General features: G+C 36.9%; 1 protein-coding gene across 2 annotated transcripts in view; it reads left to right on the forward strand.

Moving 5' to 3' along the window:
* Nucleotides 1-22,232, forward strand: part of COG5 (component of oligomeric golgi complex 5) — a 518,626-nt gene that overhangs the window by 365,212 nt on the left and 131,182 nt on the right. For both annotated transcript variants that reach the window (XM_037836383.1, XM_037836384.1), the window contains exons 12-13: nucleotides 15,231-15,435; nucleotides 21,486-21,647. In XM_037836383.1, coding sequence (XP_037692311.1) covers nucleotides 15,231-15,435; nucleotides 21,486-21,647 — 367 coding nt within the window. The remainder of the gene's footprint in view (nucleotides 1-15,230; nucleotides 15,436-21,485; nucleotides 21,648-22,232) is intronic.

Raw genomic sequence — 22,232 nt, forward strand, 5'->3', positions numbered from 1 at the left:
TTTTAAAATATTATTGAAACATAAAAATCCAAAAACAAATTGTAAATATGTTTTTATTGAGGATTAATTAACATTTTGTTTTAATTGTCTTTAATTATATTTTAATGACGTTGAAATCAGAACAGAGGGGATTCTAGGAAGATGACAGAGTAGGAAATTCCAGGAATCAGTTTCTCAACTGGAAGAACTATTAACCAGGCAGGAACTGTCTGAATCAACTATTCCAAAACTTAGGAGTTTGGTACAACACGGTACACATCCAGGGAAGAGCAGGAGAAAGAGGCTGGTGGGTTATGATATATACCAGTAAATATCTCTCTCCATGCAGCAGTTACTGGTCCCTAACCCCTACTCTAGAGGCAGGCAGCAGTGGGGTTTCAGAAACAGACATTAAAAAAAACCAGTTCCCTAAGATCCATGGTGAGCATGGACTGATAGCTGACCATAGCTATTGATCACCTACTTTGGATCTCTGGGGGCCTGAGTTGGTATTCTGCCATTGCTCCATCCAGCCCTGGACAAAGGTGGCAGATGAGACTTAAAGATGGTATGCTTCCTCAGAGGTGTTGTGGACAATTAAAGGCCTGCATTTGCTGGGCAGATCAAGAAAGTGCAGGTTTGGGGAGTCATGAAAGAAACTCCTCATGCCCTTCCTGGCCCCTGAATCATCCCCTCCCCAGGGCATTACACACTCCCTTCTTGGGTCCCTGGCCACCTCCTGGCTGGGAAATAACAAATTGGCAAACTCCTTTCCAGTTTGCTCCCCTTCCCGGAATTTTCCCTCCAGGCAAAACCAGCTTGAGACAACAAAAGCAATGTAAGGAACAGTTGAGGCAGATGCCTGGGGGCTGAGGCTTACCTATTTAAAGTCCAGCAGTGAAACACCTAGAAGAGGGAGAAAATGAGTCTCCTGGGTTGTAGAGGGGGCATTCAAACTCCTGTAAACAGGGGAATTCCTAAGGCCACAAAAAAGCATAGGCCCAGGACAATCCACAAGCCCAGAAAAGACAGGGAGGACCCTGCCCTTTATTTACCTTGGGCAGACCTTGATAAGAAGGCTGAAATTAAGAAAAATCTTTGTCATATCACTAGCTGATGACAAAATCAAGAAACAGATCTTGGGGAATAAATCCCATAGCTAGCATTTTCAAATATTAAAATGTGCAGGGTGCAACAAAAGACTACAAGACAAATAAAGAAACAGGAAATGGTGACCCATCCAAAGGAAGAGGATAAAAAAATCCAGAAAACATCAATGAAGACCACATTGTGGACATACTGGACAAAAACAGATCTTCAGTATGCTTAAAAAGATGAAGGAAACACAGAAAAAGAACTAAAGGATATCAGGGAAAAAATGAGTGAATATTTTGAGACTCTCATTAAAGAGAGAAATTTTAGAAGTACCCAAACAGAACTATTGGGGTTGAATAGTTCCCAGGAGGGTTTTTCAACAGCGGATTGGAGCTGACAGAAGAAAATTATATTAGGCTGACAAGCAGAAAGCAAAAGGAATTATTAAAAGCAAAATAGCCTAACAGACCTCTTGGATGCCATCAAGTGTACCAATATAATTGTGAGGGACTTGGAAGGAGAAAAGAGAAAGAGCCATAAAGAAGATAGAAAGAAGTAATGGCAAAACACTTCCCAAATTCAGAAAAAGATGTGAATGTGCACATCCAAGGAGCCCAGAGTATACCAAAAGGGATGTTTGAAGCAAAAAATGCCCCATCAAATACTGATCAAACTGTCAAATGCAAGGGACAAGGAGAGAATTCTCAAAGCTGCAAGAATAAAGCAGCATGCTATGTCCTAGGGAATCCCAATTAGATGAAGTACCAATTTCTCATCAGAAACCATAGATGCAAGAAGCAGTGGGTTGAAATAGTTAAAGTGCTAAAAGTAAACCATCACCAACTAAGAATCTTAAACCCAGCAAAACTTTCTTTAAAAAATGTGGAAGAGATTAAGACATTTCCCGATAAGCAGTGGCTGAGGGAATTCATCATAATTAGACCTTCCCTAAAAGCAATGCTAAGAGAGTTCTGCAGACTGAAAGGAAAGACCACTAGATAGTGGTTCAAAGCAGCATTAAGAAATAAAGACCTCCAGGAGCTAAGATGGCGACATAGAGAGGAGTGGAAGACTGTTAATCCCCCCTGGAACAATTCATAAACAACCAAAAAACTGGTTAATAACCTGGAATAACTGCAGGGAGACAAATGTGACTGTCCACTCATCATCCACCAATCTGAATTGGGAGGAATGCCTGAGATCACAACATAAAATCTGTAAGTAAAAACTGCAGACCCGTGCCGAGAACTGAGAGCCCCTCCCTCACGGAAGCCTCGTGGGGCTAGAGAGCAGCACTCTCTCAGCCCAGCTCCAATTAGGGTTCTAATGTTAACTGCTCAATACAGACTGAGAATCCCCAACAAGCAGGCAGAGGCTTTTGGTGAAAACTGACCTTGGGAGAGACAGGGGACATATCTGTCTCAGGACTGGGAACACAGAGGATCAGGTGCTATCTCTGGCTGACAGGTGAATCTGGGAGCTTTCTGTCCCTTTCTCTCTCTGTGGAGAAAGCCTCAGCCATTTTCAGCCCACAGTGCTTTGTGGTAAAGAAAGCCTCAGCCATTTTTAAATCACAGCACTTTGACCAGCAGAGTCAGAGAAACAGAGAACTTTTGATATTCAGATGACCTCTCTGGAGGGGGCATAGCTTCCCAAGAGGAAAGAGAGGGGCCCAGCTCTACTGCCTGCCTTACTGGAACCAGACCCCAAAGCCTGGGGGAGGAGAGCCACGAGCCACACTCCCTTACACCAGGCGGTGACAGGCTGACAGGTGCACCTGCCAGACAGAAAAGCACAGGATGTGTTAACCCTCTAAGAAAAACCATCAGGGAAACCGAATATTGAATATTTCCTCCTTCTGTGACCTGAGCCTGTTCTCGTCTGGGAAAACCTGATTGGGGTGGTCTAGGAGGTCAGATGCCTAGACAACAGAAAACTACAACCTACACTAAGAAAAATGAAGTTATGGCCCAGTCAAAGGAACAAACTTACACTTCAACTGAGATACAGGAATTTAAACAACTAATGCTAAATCAATTCAAAAAGTTTAGAGAAGATTTGGCAAAAGAGATAAAGGCTATAAAGAAAACACTGGGCATACGTAAGGCAGAAATCAAAAGTTCAGAAAAACAACTAGCAGAATCTATGGAAATGAAAGGCACAACACAAGAGATGAAAGACACAATGGAAACATACAACAGCAGATCTCAAGAGGCAGAAGAAAACACTCAGGAACTGAAGAACAAAGCACCTGAAAGCCTACATGCAAAGGAGCAGATAGAGAAAAGAATGAAAAAAATATGAGCAATGTCTCCAGGAACTTAAGGACAAAACAAAGTACAAGAATGTATGTATCATTGGTGTCCCAGAAAGAGAAGAGAAGGGAAAAGGGGCAGAAGCAATAATAGAGGAAATAATCAATGAAAATTTCCCATCTCTTATGGAAGACATAAAATTACAGATCCAAGAAGTGCAGCGTACTCCAAACAGAATAGATCTGAATAGGGCTACACCAAGACACTTAATAATCAGATTATCAAACTTCAAAGACAAAGAGAGAATCCTGAAAGCAGCAAGAGAAAAGCAATTCAGTACATACAAAGGAAGCTTAATAAGACTATGTGTGGCTCTCTCAGCAGAAACCATGGAGGCAAGAAGGAAGTGGTGTGATATATTTAAGATACTGAAAGAGAAAAACCGCCAACCAAGAATCTTATATCCGGCAAAGCTGTCCTTCAAATATGAGGGAGAGCTCAAAATATTTTCTGACAAACAGACAATGAGAAACTTTGTGAACAAGACACCTGCCCTACAGGAAATACTAAAGGGAGCACTGCAGAGTGATAGGAGAAGACAGGAGTGAGTGGTTTAGAACACAATTTTGTGAAATGGTAGCACAGCAATGTAAGTACACTGAGCAAAGATAACTATGAATACAGTTGAGAGAGGAAGGTTGGGAGCATGTGAGACACCAGAAGAAAGGAGGAAAGATAAAGACTGGGACTGTGTAACTCGGTGAAATCTAGTGTTCAACAATTGTGATAAAATATACAGATATTTTCTTTCACAAGGGAAAACAAGCAAATGTCAACCTTGCAAGGTGTTAAAAATGGGGAGGCATTGGGGGAGGGATGCAATCAACGTAAACTAGAGACTGTAACTAACAGAATCATTGTATTATGCTCCCTTTAATGTAACAAAGGTAATATACCAAGGTAAATGCAGATAAGAGGGTGGGATAGGGGAGGCGTGTTAGACACTTGACATTGGTGGTGTTGTCTAACTTTACTCTACTTTGATTTAAGGTTATCTTTCCTTTTTCTGCTTGCTAGCTGTCATTTTTTTTCCTCTTCCTTTTTTCTTTTTCTTTTGCCTCTCTACCTTCTTTGACTCTTCCTCCTGCCTTGTGGAAGAAATATAGATGCCCTTATATGGATAGTGGTGAAGGTGGTGAACGCATAAATATGTGACCACACAGAGAACCATTGATTGTTTACTTAGGATGGAATGTATGGCATCTGAACAAAATCATCTTAAAAAAAAAATGGGTTGATGACAAAACTTCTAGGGCAGTATACTGAGTGAAATAAGCCAGACACATAAGGACAAATATTGCAGGGTCTCACTGATAAGAGCTAATTATAATATGTAAACTCATAGACATGAAATATAAGGTACCAAGATACAGGTTGAGGCTAAAGAATGGGGAACGGTTGCTTAGTATGAGCAGAATGTTCAACTATGATGAACTTAAATGTTTGGAAATGAACAGAGGTGTCAGTAGCAAGACGTGAGAATAACTAACAGTGCTGAATGGTCTGTGAGTGAGGTGGAAAGGGGAAGCTCAGAGTCATATATGTCACCAGAAGTCACCAGATGAAATAAATATACCATGCAAGTAGTAGCCAAATGAGAGCTGGGGTAGCTCTACTAATACCAGTTAAAACAGACTTTAAGTTAAGAACAATTATGAGGGACTAAGATGGTTATTATATACTGATAAAGGGGTCAATTCAGTATAAAGATGTAACAATCTTAAATATATATGCAACTAATAGCAGAGCCCCAAAATATATGATGGAAGTATTGGCAGATTTGGAGAGAGAAATAGATGGTTTTATATTAATTTTAGGAGAATTTAATAATATACAGCTTTCGAAAATGGATAGAACATCACCACAGAAGATCAGTAAGGAAATAAGACTTAGACGATACTCTAAACCAACTAGACCTTAACAGAAATATATAGAACACTTCACCTAAGAAAAACAGATACACATTCTTCTCGAGTGCATATGGATAATTCTCCAGGGTAGACCCTATCTTGGGTCACCAAACAAGTATCAATAAATTAAAAAATATTAACTCATACAGTGTATCTTCTCCAACCACGATATAATGAAACTAGAAATCAGTGACAAAGGGAGAAAGGGAAACTTCACAAATATGTGGAAATTAACATACTGCTAAACAACCAATGGATTAAAGAGGAAATCACAACTGGGAAATGCTTGAGGAGAATGAAAATGAAAATTACAACATACTAAAACTTATGGAATGTAACAAAGGCAGTGGTGAGGGAAATGTATAGCTCTAACTGCTTATATTTTAAAGGAAGAAAGGTTTCGAATCAGAGAACTAATCTCAAAACTAACTAGAAAAAGAAGAGCGAACTAAACCCAAAGCAAACAGAAGGAAGGAAATAAAGTTGTGAGCTGGTTGAGATAAATGACATAGAGAATAAACCAATAGAGAGAATCAACAAAACCAAAAGTTGGTTATTTGAAAAGGTCAATAAAATTGACTAGCATTTAGGTAGACTGACAAAGAAAAAGAGAGACAGGAGGCAGATAATAACTAAAATTGGAAATGAAAATGGGGACATTACTACCAACCCCACTGAAGTAAAAAGGACCGTAAAAGAAGATACTGTGAACACCTGTATCCCAACAAATAGATAACCTAGATGAAATGTAAAAATTCCTAGAAACAAACCGTCTGCATGGACTCAGGAAGAAATTGAAGTTTTTAGCAAACCAATAATGGGTAAAGAGATTAAATCAGTAGTCAAAACCTCCCAAGAGAGTGAGAAAGCCTTCTTGACCAAAAGGGGGAAGAGAAATGAAACAAAGTAAAGTTTTAGTGGCTGAGAAATTTCAAATGGAGTCAAGAGGTCATTCTGGAGGTTATTCTTACGCATTAGATAGATATCCTTTTTTTAGTTTTTACTGTATTGGAATAGTTAGAAGGAAATACTGCAATCCAGTAGCCTTGATTCTTGAAGACAATTGTTTAACTATATAGCTTATACAGTGTGCCTGTGTGACTGTGAAAACCTATGGGTCACACTCCCTTTATCCAGTGTATGGACAGATGAGTAGAAAAGGGGGACAAAAAAAGTAAATCAATAATGGAGGGTGAGGGCAGTGGGATGTTTTGGATGTTCTTTTTTACTTTTTATTTTTGTTTCTATTTTTATTTTTATTCCTTTTTTTGGAATAATGAAAACATTCATAAATTGATTGTGATGAATGCACAACTATATGATGATACTGTGAACCATTGATTGTAAACTTTGGGTGATTGTATGGTATGTGATTATATCTCAATAAAATTGCAGGAGAAGTACAGAAACTTCCACCACAGTAAATGCATATTCAACTATAAAAAAAACAAGTTAAATGGACAAAAAATAATAAAACAAGAAATAAAGAAAAAGTAACAATCAGATTATTAGTAGTAAATTTTATAGAGTATGATCATTCATAAGAAAAGTTCATTCTAGCAATGCCACTTCTAGGTATTCGTTCTGTAGATATACTCAAAATGTGTGAAGTGACCTACGTATAAAGATATTCAAAGTAGAACTTTTTTGGTGTATTTTATGGTTCTTTTGTTTATTTAGAATTGTTTTTAAATTCAGTTTTATTAAGATATATTCACATACCATGCAGTCATCCACAGTGTACAATCAGTTGTTCACAGTACCATTATATAGTTGTGCATTCATCACCACAATCAGTTTTTTAACATTTTCATTACCACACACAAAAAATAATAAGAGTTAGAGTGAAAAAGAATACCCAAAGCATCCCATACTCCCCATCCTTCCCTATTACTCATTTACTTTTTGTCCTTATTTGTCTATTCATCTGTCCATACATTGCAAAAAGGGTGGGAGCCACAAAGTTTTCACAATCACGTGGTCCCACAGTGTGAGCTATATAGTTATACAATCGTCTTCAAGAATAAAGGCTACTTACTGGGTTGCAGTTCAGCAGTTTCAGGTATTTCCTTCTAGCCATTCCAATACACTAACTGCTAAAAAGAAATCCATTTGAATCCTCTCAGCTACTGAAACTTTAATTTGTTTCATTTCTATTCCCCCTTTTAGTTAAGAAGGCTTTCTCAGTCCCATTATGTCAGGTTGAGACTCATCTCCAGGAGTCATGTGTCACATTGCCAGGGAGATTCATACCGCTGGGAGTCATGTCCCATGTAGCAGGGAGGGCAGTGAGTTTACTTGCAGAGTTGGCTGGGAGAGTGAGGCCACATCTAAGCAAGAAAACAGGTTCTCTGGGGGTGACTCTTAGGCGCAATTGTAAGTAGACTTGGTCTCTCCTTTTGTAGTAAAATCAGCTTCATAAAGGCAAGCCCCAAGATCGAGGGATCACCCTTCTAAATTGGTAGCCCCCAATGCTTGTGAGAATATCATTAATCCCCCAGGTGGGGAAATTTAATATTTCTACATTTTCCCCCAGTCCCTCAAGGGGGACTTGCAAATAGATTTTTATTCTCTGCCCAGATTACTCTGGGATGTATGGGGGCTTCACCCTAACCTGTATAGCCCAACCAGATTTCACTCCCTATCAATGTTCCATGTAATTACATTGTTTGAAAAAGCTGACCATACTAATTGAATTATATAGTGTGTTACAAAAAAAATATAGATCTTGTACATAATAAACATCTCTTCCTTTGCTTTCACACAGGAGTTGAAGTTTTAAAAACACCGTCATCACTGTTGTCCTTACCCTTTAGTCTGATTTACCTTAATCCTAACCAAGTCCATTTCATTCATATTTCTAATTGAGATATGATCTCTTTTTTTCAGACTCTTAACATTTGCTGTATGGGGTAATGCTGACATTCATAGCTGCCAGACTCTGGCTCTGAGTCTCATGTGTCACAGAGATACCCAAAGTTCCAGGGACTGACCAGGTTATATACAAAGAGCTCAGCATCTCAAAATTCAGAAATAGTCGTTACAACTCAGGAATACATGTGATGCTGTAACAGCTTATTGTAAAGGTTTCTAAATTCTAAGTCTTCCCCTGATAACCTATGCTCTCACACTCAGTTCTCAGAGTTTGTACATTATAGTTAGTCCATATTAGTAAGGAATTATAATGTTTTTATTTTCATTTCTGGTTTGTTTCACTCAACATACTGTCCCCAATGTCCATGCACCTCACAACTTCACTCCTTGTAGCAACTCAATATTCCATTGTATGTTTTCACCACAGTTCGGCATTCCATTCATCAGTCAATATACCCTTAGGCCACCTACATCCACTGCAAATTGTGAATACTGACACCATAAACTCCACTGTACAGATGTCCATTCATATCCCTCTTTTCAGTTCTTCCAAGTATATACCCAATAACGGAATTGCAGGACCATATGGCAACCCCATGCTTAGCTTCCTGTGGAACCACCACACTGCCCTCCAGATGGGCTGCACTGTTCTACTTCCCCACCAATGGTAATTAGGTACATCCCTTTCTCCACATTTTCTCCAGCACTTGTATCCCTCTGTTTATTTTTTAGAAGGTTTGATTCACACACCATACATTCCATCCTAAGTAAACAATCAATGGTTCCCTATGTAATCACATAGTTATGCATTCACCACCATTATCTATATAAGGACATTTCTATTTCTTCCACAAAGAAAGAGGAAGAGGCAGAAAAAGAAAAAAAAAAGAAAAAGAAAAAAAATGATAACTAAAAAGCAATAAAAGAAAAAGTAAAATTAAAATACAATTAAAAGATCAGACACCACCACCAAAATCTAAATCCCATACCCCTCCCTTATATCCCCCTCTTATAGACATTTAGCTTTGGTATATTGCCTTTGTTACAATTAATGGAAGAACATTACAATGTTGCTATTAATATAGACTCTGGTTTGCATTGATTGTATTTTTTTACTCAATACCTCTCCGTTTTTAACACTTTGTAAAGTTGACATTCATTTGTTCTCTCTCATGTAAAAACATTATGTTTGTACCTTTAATCACAATCATTGACCACTCTAGGTTTCACTAAGTTATACAGTCCTAGTCTTTATCTTCTATCTTTCCTTCTAGTGTCCACATGCCCCTAATCATCCTCTTTCAGCTGTATTCACAGTCATCTTTGTTCAGTGTACTTACAATACTGTTACCATCACCCAATATTGTGCTGCAAACCTCTCTCTCTTGTCCTTTCCTATCTGCCTGTAGAGCAGGTATCTTGTTCACAAACTCTCTCAGTGTCTGTCTGAGAATATTTTAAACTCTTCCTCATTGTTGAAGGACAGTTGTGCCAGATATACAATTCTTAGTTGGCAGTTTTTCTCCTTCAGTATCTTAAATATATCACACCACTTCCTTCTTGCCCCCGTGGTTTCTACTGAGAAATCTGCACATGGTCTTATTGAGCTTCCATTTTATGTGATGGATTGCTTTTCTCTTGCTGCTTTTAGAATTCTCTCTTTGTCATTGACATTTGATAATCTGATTATAAGTGTCTTGGTGTAGGTCCATTTGGATCTATTCTGTTTGGCTTATGCTGTGCTTCTTGGATCTGTAATTTTATGTCTTCCATAAGAGATGGGAAATTTTCAGTGATTATTCCCTCTGTTATTCTTTCAGCCCCCTTTCCCTTCTCTTCTCCTTCTTGGGCACCCATGACATACATGTTCATGTACTTTAGGTTGTCATTTAATTGTCCGAGATGCTACTCATATTTTTCCTTTCTTTTCCCTATCTGTTCTTTTGTCTGTAGGATTTCAGATGTCTTCTCTTCCAGTTCATGAATCCTTTCTTTTGCCTCTTCAAATCTACTGCTGTATGTCTCCATTGTTTCTCATGTCTTGTATTGTCCCTTTTCATTCTCATAAGTTCTGTCAATTGTTTTTTCAAACTTTGGAGTTCTTCATGTTCGCCCAGTGCCATCTTTATATCCTTCGTCTCTTTTGCCATATCTTCCCTCAACTCATTGATTTGATATTTTTTTGACCTGTTAATTTATTTTTAATGCAATTTTATTGAGATATATTCACATAACACACAATCATTCAAAGTGTACAACAGTTGTTCACAGTATCATCGTATAGTTGTCCATTCATCACCACAATCAACCTTTGAACATTTTCATTACTCCAAAAAATAAAATAAAAAATAAAAATAAAAAAAGAACATCCAAAACATCCCATTCCGTTCCTCCCCCCATTGTTCATTTATTTTTTCTAAATACAATTTTATTGCAGTATATTCACACACCGTATAGCCATCCAGTGTACAGTCATTCACAGCACCATGAGATGTTTGTGTGTTCACCACCAGAATCAATTTTTGAACCTTTTCCTTACTCCAAAATAAAAGCAAAAAAGGAATACATAAATCTTTACATCCTCTCCCTCCCACCCTATTCTTCATCTAATTTCTGTCTCCATTTTTCCACTCATCTGTCCATACATTGGATAAAGGGAATGTGAGCCACAAAGTTTTCACAATCACACAGTCACACTGTGCAAGCTACAGAATTATATAATCATCTTCAAGAATCAACTACTGGGTTGTAGTTCAAAAGCTTCAGGTACATCCCTCTAGCCATTCCAACATACTAAAAACTGAAAGATGGTATCTGTGTAGTGCATAAGAATACCCTCCAGAGTGCCTCTCAACTCCATTTGAAATCTCTGAGCCACTGAATCCTTATTTTGTTTCATTTTCTTCCCCCTTTTTGTCAACATGATCCTCTGAATCCCGCAGTGCTGGGTCCGTGCTCATCCCCAGGAGTTACTTCCCACATTGCCAGGGAGATTTATACCCCTGGGTATCATGTCCCATGTAGGGGGAGGGTAGTGAGTTCACCTCCCAAGTGGGCTTTGGAGGGGGGGCACCACACACACACACTCTGGGTTCTGAATTCTCTGGGGGAGGGCAGACACTTGAGCCCTGTCCTCCTTTTCTTAGGGAAGATACACCCTTTAGTTTATCTTCTACCCTTGAATTCCTCCTTTGTCTCTCTGACTGTGTTAACTCCACCATTGCCTGGGTCACTGTTGACAACTGAACATGCCTGAGGCTTTCTCTAATGAGCTACTTGGAATGGGAGGAAAAAAAAAAGTTAAAAGAGAAAGCCCCTTTTCAAGGCCAGTCTCCAGCCCCCCAGTTTCACCAGTTGACCAGCATTGGTACCCAGTTCTCTGTGCCCCTTTTCTTGGGGGACAGCCATTTTCCAGTATACTGACCTCAGCCATCTCCAAAGTCTCCTCTCTACCGGAAGAGACCTCAGGGTTCCTATTCTGCTTGCTCCAGTTTATCTGTGCTTGTAGCTTGTATTCAGTAGTCCAGATTTGTTAATTAAAACTGCAGTTGGAGCTTTGTTGAGTTCATTTCCCTCGCTCCAGGTAGCCTGCTTCTTTCCACATGGAAGTGTTACAATTCATACTGCCATGCCAGTGGGGGAAGGGCACCAGCTCCACAGTTTGGGGAGCTTTATGTATAGTTTTATGCTGCAATCTCAGCTGTTCCACCCATTCTAGGCTGGTGAACGATGTGTGTCCAGTCACTGATGTCCCCCCACAGCTGTTCCAGACTGTTTACTAGTTTTTTTCTGGGTATTTACTAGTCACTGTAGAGGACTAACTAAATTCCACACCTCTTTATGCCATCATCTTGCCCCACCTCTAGAATTGTTTTTAATAATAATTGGAAACTGGTTAATAAAATTGTGGGAAAATCAATGGCATACTACATAGCTCATTAAAAAGAATGAAGCAATTCTGTAAATGCTGATATGGAAAAAACTCTGAGATATATTCACTACATTTATGCACTAAAATGCAGAACATTATGCACCACATAGTACCATTCATGTTGGGAAGAAAGTAAAAATGCACAAGTATACTTGTAGAATATAAACAGAAAGCCTCCCAACAATGAAAAGGCCAGGACTCAAAGGCTTCACAGGGGAACGATACCAAATATTCCAAGAACTGACATCAATCCCGCTCATACTTTTCAAAAAAAATTGAAGAGGAAGGAACACTCCTCTTGTCAGCCTGTAGCTCCCCACTGGTATAAAGATTGCAGTTACCAAACCCCAGAGAAAGATACCAAAGGAAAAGGATGTATGTCAATACATGTTATGAATGTAGATGCAGAAATCCTCAACAAAATGCTAGCTAACCAAATCCAGTAGCACATTAGACAAATTATACACCATGATCATGATATGCAAAGGTGGTTCAACATAAGAAAATCAAATAATAAAGAACATTATCAAAACAAAGGGGAAAAAATCATTTCAATTGATGCAGAAAATACATTAGTCAAAATCCAGCACATCTTCCTAATGAAAACATGTAGAAAACTAGTGATAGAAAGAAACTTCCTCTATGTGATAGAAGGCCATGTATGAAAAACCCACAACTAACATTGTTCTTAATGATGAAAGACTGCAAGCTTGCCCTGTAAGATCAGGAACCAGGCAAGGATGCCCAGTTTCGTCACTGTTATTCAACATTGAACTGGGATTTCTATCTAGAGAAGTTAAGCAAAAAAAGAAAAAAATAGGCATCCAAATTGGAAAGGAAGAAGTAAAACTTTAACTATTTGCAGATGATGTGATCTTACATACAGAAAATCCTGAAAATTCCACAATTGTATTTCTACATATTAGCAATCAACAACCAGAAAGTGAAATTTAGATGAATAATAAAATTTGTGCATTTAATATATAGATTAATTTTGGAAGAATTTATATCCTACCAATATTGAATATTCTGACCTATGAATTTGATCTTGATTTTTTAGGTCCTTTTTAATTTCTGTCAGCACTGTTTTTGTAGTTTTAGTATACAGATCTTTCACATCTTTTGTTAGATTTATCTCTGTTTATATTTGTAATACTTTTTTAAATTATGCTTTGCATATATTGTCCTTTTATTTTACAACCTAGCTAAACTTACCTATTAATTCTAGTGGCTTTTTTAGATTAGATTCCATCAAATAATCTACATTAATGGCCATGTCATTTAAAAATAAGTGAGGTTACTTCTGCCTTTCCAATCTTAATGTCTTTTTTTCTTGCCTATTTCCCTAGCTAGAACCTCCAGGACATTGCTGAATAGAATTAATGACAGCAGACATCCTTGCCATGTTTCTGATTTTAGGATGAAAGGATTAAGGCTTTCACTGTCAAGCATCATGTTAACTGTAGGCTTTTCATAGATGCCTTTTATCTGGTTGTGGATGTTCCCTTCTATTCCTAGTTTTGCTAAGAGTTTTAGTAAGGAGTGAATGTTGAATTTTGTCAGATGGTTTTCCTGCATCTACTGAAATGATCATATTAATTTGTTAATATAATGAATTATATTGTTTAATACTCAAATGTTAAGTCTACCTTGAATTCCTCTGATAAACCCCATTGGTCATGATCTATTATAATATATATATATATTGTTGGGGAAGATTTGCTGAAATTTTCTTTATAGAATTTTTACATTTATATTCATTAGGGTTATTGATTCTGTTTTATGTTTTGTTTTGTTTTTGTGATGTCTTTGGTTTTGGTAACAGTAGTGATGGCTTCACAGGAGTTGGGAATTATTCTCTCTTTAATTTAATGAAAAAGTTTGTTTAGGATTGGTATTATTTCTTCTCTAAATTGTTTGGTAGAATTCAACACTGAAGCCATCTGAGCCTGCAGGGTTTTATGGTGTGTGTGTGTGTGTGTGTGTGTGTAAAATTTTTAAATGAAATTTCAATTTTTTTAATAGTTTAGGGCTATTCCATGTATCTATTCTTCAACGAGCTTTGGTAATTTGTCTCTCTCAAAGAATTTGTACATTTCTTTGAAGTTGTCAAATTTATTCACATGCAGTTGTTCTTAATTCTTTTATCATTTTTATTTCTGCGGTATATGTAATGACATCACCTCTCTCATTCCTAATATGGCTAATTTGTTTCTTCTCTCTTTTTTTCCTGATATGTCTGGCTAGAAGCTTGTCAATTTTATTCATTTTTTCAAAGAACCAATGTTTGGTTTCAGTGTTTCTCTGTTTTCTGTTTCAACAATATCTGCTCAAATCTTTATTATTTTCTTTCTTTTGTTTACTTTGGGGTTTGCTCCTCTTTTTTGTGTTCTTAAGGTAGAAGCTGAGGTCACTTTTTTCTGACCTTTATTCTTTTCTAATGTAGGTATTTGTATAAATTTCCCCCAAGTTCTCCTTTAGTGGCATCCCACAGATTTTGATATGCTGTGCTATCATTTTAATTCATTTCAAAATCCTTTTTAATTTTCCTTTTGATTTCTTTTTTGACCCAGTAGTTATTTAGAAGTGTGTTACTGAGTTTCCAAGTATTTGGGAATTTTTCATGTATCTTTCTGTTACTGATTTCTAATCTAAATCCATTTTGGCTAGGAAACATTCTTCGTATGCCAAATATGTCTTGGTAAATGTTCCATACACACTTGAGAAGAATGTGTATTTTGCTGTTTGTGCATGGAATATTGTATAAATGCCAATTAAGTCAGTTGGATGTTAGTGTTGTTCATATCTTCTCTATCCTTTCTGATTTTCAATCTACTTCTTCTATCAATTATTGAGAGAAGGAATTAAAAATCTTTATAAATATTGATCTGTATTCTTCATGTAAATCAAATTGTAAAATACATGGTCCATGCATCAAACACTGTTAGTAATCTGATAGAAAAATTATTGTTACTTGTATTATTTTAAATAACTTCTTTAAGTAGCATCTGATTTGTCCTATAGTATAAACTATTTGTGACATCTTCATATTCAAAAGAAACATTTATTTAGTAGATTTTATTATTTTATCTTTTTTCTAATCCATGATATTGTTTTGCTTTGCAGCTTCTATGTTTTTGAAACAGGCATTTGAAGGAGAGTACCCTAAATTATTGCGTCTTTATAATGACTTATGGAAGCGTCTTCAACAATGTAGTCAAAGTATTCAAGGGAATTTTAATGCAAGTGGGACTACAGACCTCTGTGTTGACCTACAGCACATGGAAGATGGTACACAAGACACATCCATAACAGAAAAGCTGGATTATGAGTATGTTTGTTTCATTGGACCTGTATTTATTGGCATGTTAAGGATTTTTGTCTTTTATTTTTATGATAAATTATAAATTGGAAATAGACTAAATTTTTGTGATGTTGGTTATTGATTTGTATTTTGCATCTCTTTAACTGAAGAAGTCAAAGCGCACCCTTAGTTGAGCAGTCTGGTTCCTGATAAGAGGCAGTTTTAGAGTATAATGCCAAATAGTGTGACTAGTACCTAGGAGATGAGTATATGTGTTGTTGTCTTTTAATTGATATTATGATATACCTGTAATCACATCAGAGACCATTATGATTGATGGACCAGTGGCATAATTTTGTCATAAAGAGAACTGGTGTGTTCAGGGGCTGTAAGAAAGGCACATGTTTTATGCTGGAGTAGGTTCTCAATCAGTGTTATGAAAAAAACCGAATATAGTCAAAATTACCCTGAAAATCTAAGTCACCCATGAAGTATAGTATACAGAACCATATTTAGAAGTCACATTGGAAAATACCATCTTCATAAGTCCAGCCCAACCAGTTTTTCCTCCAAAATTGAGAGAGTATTTTCTTATTTTTATATAAGCACGACATCAACTAGTTGGCTTACATGCTTTACCATAGCCTTTAACAAGTTTGGAGTTTATTTTTGCAGTTGGGACAATTGCTTTAATAGAGGAATGTTATTGACTGGTGAATATTTCAAAATTAGTACTGGCTTCTATGTGGACAATAAAGGAGAGAAAAAAGGAAATGGAAGCTATTCTCCAGAGAAGTGATAATGGCTTGAACTAATGTTATAGCAGATGAGATGGTGAAAATTGGTCAGATTTGTTCAAGATATATTTTAGACAACAAACCAAAAGAATCTGCTGATACACTAAGTGTGAGAGAAAGAGAGGAATTGAGAATTATGCCTGGACAAGTTGGTAGAAGAATGCTGAGATTGCAAGACTGTTATTGTTGTTTTTTTTAAGGGGATAGTGGTGAATTGAGGTTTTTCTTTTGAAACTGTTGAATTGGAGATGCAAATAGAGTTGTTAAGAAGCATTTGGATATAAGCTAGGGCTACAAATATATATTTGAGAGTCATCATCATACAGATTTTTGTTTTTAAATATGGGATTGGAGATTACTTGGAAGATCTGAGAGCAGAGACATGAATGGACATTTGCACACTGGTGTTTATGGAGGCAGTATTCATGATTTGCAACAGGTGGAGGTGGCCTAAAGGTACATCAACTGAGGAACAGAATGGTGAACTGTGGTGTATGCATACAATGGAATATTGAGCAACTACCAAAAGGAATGAAGCTGTGAGACACAGAACGAGGTGAATGGATCCTGTAGACAACATTTTGAGTGAAGTACGTCAGAAACGAAAAGATAGACATTATAATGCCTCACCAATATGGACTAACTACAGTGTGTAAACTCAGAACTGAATCTTAGAGCACAGCTTATCAGGGGAACAGTTATTGTAATGGTCCCTAGATTATAAGCTCTTACAGTAGTCAAGTCTATTCCTGAATTGTAATGACTGTCTCCAAACTCTGAGATGCTGAAACCTTTGTGTATAACCTGATTGGTCTCTGGAACATTGGGTATCTGTGTGACACCTGAAACTTAGAGCTAGAGCTCAGCAGTTATGAATGTCAGTGTTAGCACATACAGCAACTGTTAAAAAAACTGAAAAAGAGCCCAGACATCATTTAGAGATATGAATGAAGCAGATCTGGTTAAGACTAGGGCAAATCAGGCCAAAGGGTAAAGGTCGAAACTGACCGTGTTTTAAAACTTCAACTTCCATGTGAGACCAAGAGAAGAGATGTTTATTTGATGCAGGATCTATATTTTCTAAACAGTGTAACTTCTACAGTCAGTTTGTTCAAACACCATAATTACATGGAACTTTGAATAGGAAGTGAGATCTGGTAGGTTTGTATAGGTTAGTGTGAATAGCGACACATTCCAAAGTAATTTGGGCAGAGAATAAAAATATATATGCAGGGACCCTGAGGATCTGGGGGGAAATGCAGAGGTGTTGGGCTGCCTCACCTGGATTGTTGCTGATGTTCCCGCAAACATTGAGGACTGGCGGTTTGGTATGCCGAGCCCTCTATCTTGGGGCTTGCCCTTATGAAGCTCGTTATTGCAAAGGAGAGGCTAAACCTGCAAAGGAGAGGCTTAATCTGCTTATAGTTGTGCCTACAAGTCTCCCACTGAGTACCTCTTTGGTGCTCAGATGGCCCTCTCTCTCTCTCTAGCTAAGCCAACTCTGCAGGTGAACTCTCTGTCCTCCACCCCACGTGGGACCTTACTCCCAAAGGTGTAAATCTTCTTGGCAGTGCAGGATATGACTCCCAGGGATGAATCTGGACCCAGCATCGTGGGATTGAGAAAATCTTCTTGACCAAAAGGGGGATGTGAAAAGAAACAAAATAAAGTTTCACTGGCTGAGAGATTTCAAATGGAGTCAAGAGGTCATTCTGGTGGACATTCTTATGTACTGTATAGATAACCCTTTTTAGATTTTAATGGATTGGAATAGCTAGAAGCAAATACCTGAAACTATCAAAATGCAACCCAGAAGCCTTGACTCTTGAAGACGATTGTGTAACAGTGTAGCTTACAAGGGGTGACAGTGTGATTGTGAAAACCTTGTGGATCGCACTCCCTTTATCCAGTGTATGGATGGATGAGTAGAAAAATGGGGACTAAAACTAAATGAAAAATAGGGTAGGAGGCGGGGGATGATTTGGGTGTTCTTTTTTAATTTTATTCTTTATTCTTATTCTTTCTGGTGTAAGGAAAATTGTCAAAAATAGATTGGGGTGATGAATGCACAACTATATGATAGTACTATGAACAGTTGATTGTACATCATGGATGATTGTATGGTATGTAACTATATCTCAATAAAACCGAATTTAATTATTAAAAAAAATTAATGATAATGACAATACAAAAAAAAGCATCTGTATTTAAGCTAGGGATACATATGTATAGTTGAGAGTCATCATCATACAAATTTTTGTTTTTAATCATGAGATTAGAGATTATATAGGGAACATGCATGTAGACAGAAATGAGAACACTGACCTGAGACAGGCACTCAGGCATTTATATGTTGGGCAGAGGAGTAGCAGCCTGCAAAGGAGCCTGAGAAGAAGATGAAATGGTGAGATAAGTGGGAAACTCATAGTGTGATATCTCAGAGAATGAGATAATTTAATTTGGTGGAGGGATAGTGAACTGTGTTACATTTTACTGAGAGGTTGGGGAAGATTAGAACCAAGAATTAACCTCTTGATGAAGATGAAGGTTGTTGGAGTTCTCTATGTCTCGTACAAAAGCATTATTAAAATTGGATTAAAGCAAGACTGGAAAAGGAGGAAATAGAGACAGTTCTTTTGAGAAATTTTGATATGAAAAAGGAATAAAGCTAATTATTTCTTTGCGATAAAAGGAGAATCACAGAGGAAAGATGCAGTAGTTACAGGAGGGGGGAAAAGCTAGAGAAGTGCCAAATTGAGGAAGCTCATGGTAGATAGCTTTGGTCTTACTGTAAAGTAGATGCATATGGTCACCTATAGAGAGTAAAGGGCTGCTAAAGTAGAGTTTCAGCTCTCTTGAAATTAAGAAGTTTGTATAAATGTTTTTCAAAACCAATTTACTTTTCCTGTGTAACACTTAGAGACTATTTAAATAGGATTTTCTTAGTAACAGTTTTGAAAGGAAGGGAATAAGAGAAATCAGGATGTTAATGAGAGCACCTTGAAATGGATGACCATGGGTAAAGAGGGATATAGGACCTGGTGGGCTGCTGGAGGATGAGAGTAGAAAAGAATCACATAGCACTGACTACAATAAGGTCAAAGAGCAAGTTCTTTAGAGTAAAATCTAGTGCCCTATTGATAGTCAAAGCCCACCGTGATTTGGTTCATCTGTTTTCTCTTTTACTTCTTCTTGTACTGTTTTCCCATCACTTACTTGCTCTATCAAGCCACACCACCTCTAACTGTTTGGCAAACACAGTCAGGCATAGTCCTCCCACTGCGCCTTTACACTTACCTAGAAAGCTCTCTACCTAAGATTTCTTCCCATAGAAGTCTACATAACTTGCTCCCTCTTTTCATTCAGATTTTCAGGTAATGCCTCCCTTACCTCATCCTACCTGAAACTGGAAGTAAAAAAAAAGACAGACATATTTTCTGTCTTCCTTACTTTATTTTTTCTAAGTACTTGTCACTCCCTATCATAGTTCATATTAAGTCATTTAAAATTATTTATCTTTTTTTATCTATCTCCCTCATGTGCATGTAAGCTTTATGAGGCCAGGGAATATTTTTAGTCTAGTTCATTGCTATATTTCCTGTACCTAGAACAGTGCCTTGCACAGTCTAAGAATTTAATAATATTTGTGGAAGGGAAGGAGGAAGGGAAAAGTGAGAGGTGTGGAAAGTTGTCTTCAAGCTTGGAGATCTTAAAAATAGACTAGTTTAAAATGATGCCCCAAATATGTAAGTTCCATAGTAAAACTAAAATACAGGTTATTACAAATAGAGACTTCGAATAGAGGACAGCTTTTAGAAAAGTTACCTGATTTGACATAGTCACCAAGTATCCTTGTAGGAGATTTGGAGAAAGAGAAGAATGTTAGTACTCATGAATTCAGAGCTGAACTTCCTGATGAAGAAGGAGACGCTTCTTAATTTAAGGACAGTAGGCAAAGGCAATAGTAGAAAAGACATTTAAATAGATAGCATGGACTTTAATAGAGGATTACCTCAGACAGATATTGACACTAATTCTCCCATGTTCCCGTTATGGTCTTTCTATCATCTATTATAGAAGTTACTATAGTTAACATTTTACTTGTTCATTTCTTCACTAGACTGTAAAGCACTTTTAATTTTTATCTTGCTAGCACTTAACAAAATGCCTGGAACATAGTATTCTCAGTAAATATGTGTTGAGTGAAATACTTAATGAATGAGAAAGTATTAAGAGATAGCTATGGAATTATGATACAGGAGCCAAGAGATTTTGACATTTACTTCTTGTCAGTTGACTAAAAAGGTGAAGAAAGAAGAAAGCCACGTTTCATATGCATGAAGGAGCAGGTTGGATGTTTTCAAGGTTCAGAATGAAGGGCAATTTGTTCTCCAAAGCGGGGGTGAGGGGGGTGGGGAGGAGACAATGGAAGGGCTGGTAGAGAGAGTGTACATAGGAATGAGGTGAGATGTTGAGTTATTTATAGGACTAAGAAAGCAGATGTAAATAATGTTTATAGACACATAGACATTGATTGTATTTTTTGATGGAAAAATGTGAGACTAAATAGTTTGCTAAATGACAATCTGCACAAATTATTGAAGATAGGGGAAGGAGGGAAGAAGTGTTTAGAAGTCTAAATTTAATTTGTGAAGAATATTGTGAAACAAATTAGCTAAGAACTCCAGTTGGACTTTTTATGTGATTGTCAGACTTAGACAAATAGTTTTGTTTTTGTTTTTTGTCCAGCACTCTTGTTAGTAATAGTTTGGGGATGGGAAGGTTGATAAAAATCTTAATCTGTACACTACCCTCTCAGTGAGTTTTATAGGAGGTGGCAGCTGTGCGTAGCAAATAAGGAGTTTTGAGCTAGTGGAGCAGGTCTCTGCAAACTTGCCTCTCTTGTGTATGTTTTGATATTCCATAAAGAAAGGATTTGCCAAGAAAGGCATAGTCCCCATTTGAATTAAGATTTCGCTGTGTTATTCTTGTAGTTTCAAGTGCCAGACTTAACATACCAGGCACTGGTGCACATTACAAGCATTTGAAGCTAGAAGTTGTATATGGATTGAAATATTTATGTAGTCCTTAATAAAAGTGTCATTATGAAATATACTTGTAAATATCTTTATACAATTTAAAACAAATTATTAATGTATATTTACATTTTGTATGGGAGATATATTTTTTACAACTAGACACAATAACATTTATTTAGTTTTTATTTATTCATTCATTCATTCATTTATTCATTCATTTTTACAAATTTTGTTTCTACAGTCCAGAAAAGGCTTTGAAAGACTCACTGCAACCCTATGAAGCTGCTTATCTATCAAAATCCTTATCTCGACTCTTTGATCCTATCAACTTGGTTTTCCCCCCTGGTGGTCGAAATCCTCCTTCCTCTGATGAACTTGACAGTATCCTTAAAACTATAGCAAGGTATGTATTTTTTATATAGTGGCATTCCATAAAATGCTTGCCACATTTGTTAGTGAAGTATGATAACAATACATTTTTAATTCATCTCAAAGTATTTAATTAAATCAAGAGTTTTGCAGTGAATAAATGCACATAAAGTAAGTACTTGATATTTCAATTAATAAAACCATTTAAATACAGTCTAAAAATAGACTTAAAATTATTCTGTACTTGCCAAGGATGCATATTAAGCCTAACTTTCTATACCATAGTAAATTCCTAATATTACACAAAGAGAGCAAATGTAAAAATAGTTTTACAAAAAGAGATACTAAAATATAGAGGTTAATATTTTTTAACCTAAGCCCAGAAAGTGCTTCATGGCAGAAACAGTATTAAAATTCTGATTATTCTGCTCATGTTTGCTATTTTAAGCTTCTAAGTGAATGTGACAGCTCCAAAAACTCTAAAAAAGGAAAGTATCCTAGCAGAGGTGCCACCTGAATGCTTGCAGACAATGTAATTATACTGTTGTCTTTAGATATTTACAGTAACAGTTATCCAAATTAATTTGCAATTGAGACTATCTTAGTTCTTGTCATAGCT

The sequence above is a fragment of the Choloepus didactylus genome, chromosome 5, assembly GCF_015220235.1.
Source record: "Choloepus didactylus isolate mChoDid1 chromosome 5, mChoDid1.pri, whole genome shotgun sequence".
In the NCBI taxonomy this organism is placed as follows: Eukaryota; Metazoa; Chordata; class Mammalia; order Pilosa; family Megalonychidae; genus Choloepus; species Choloepus didactylus.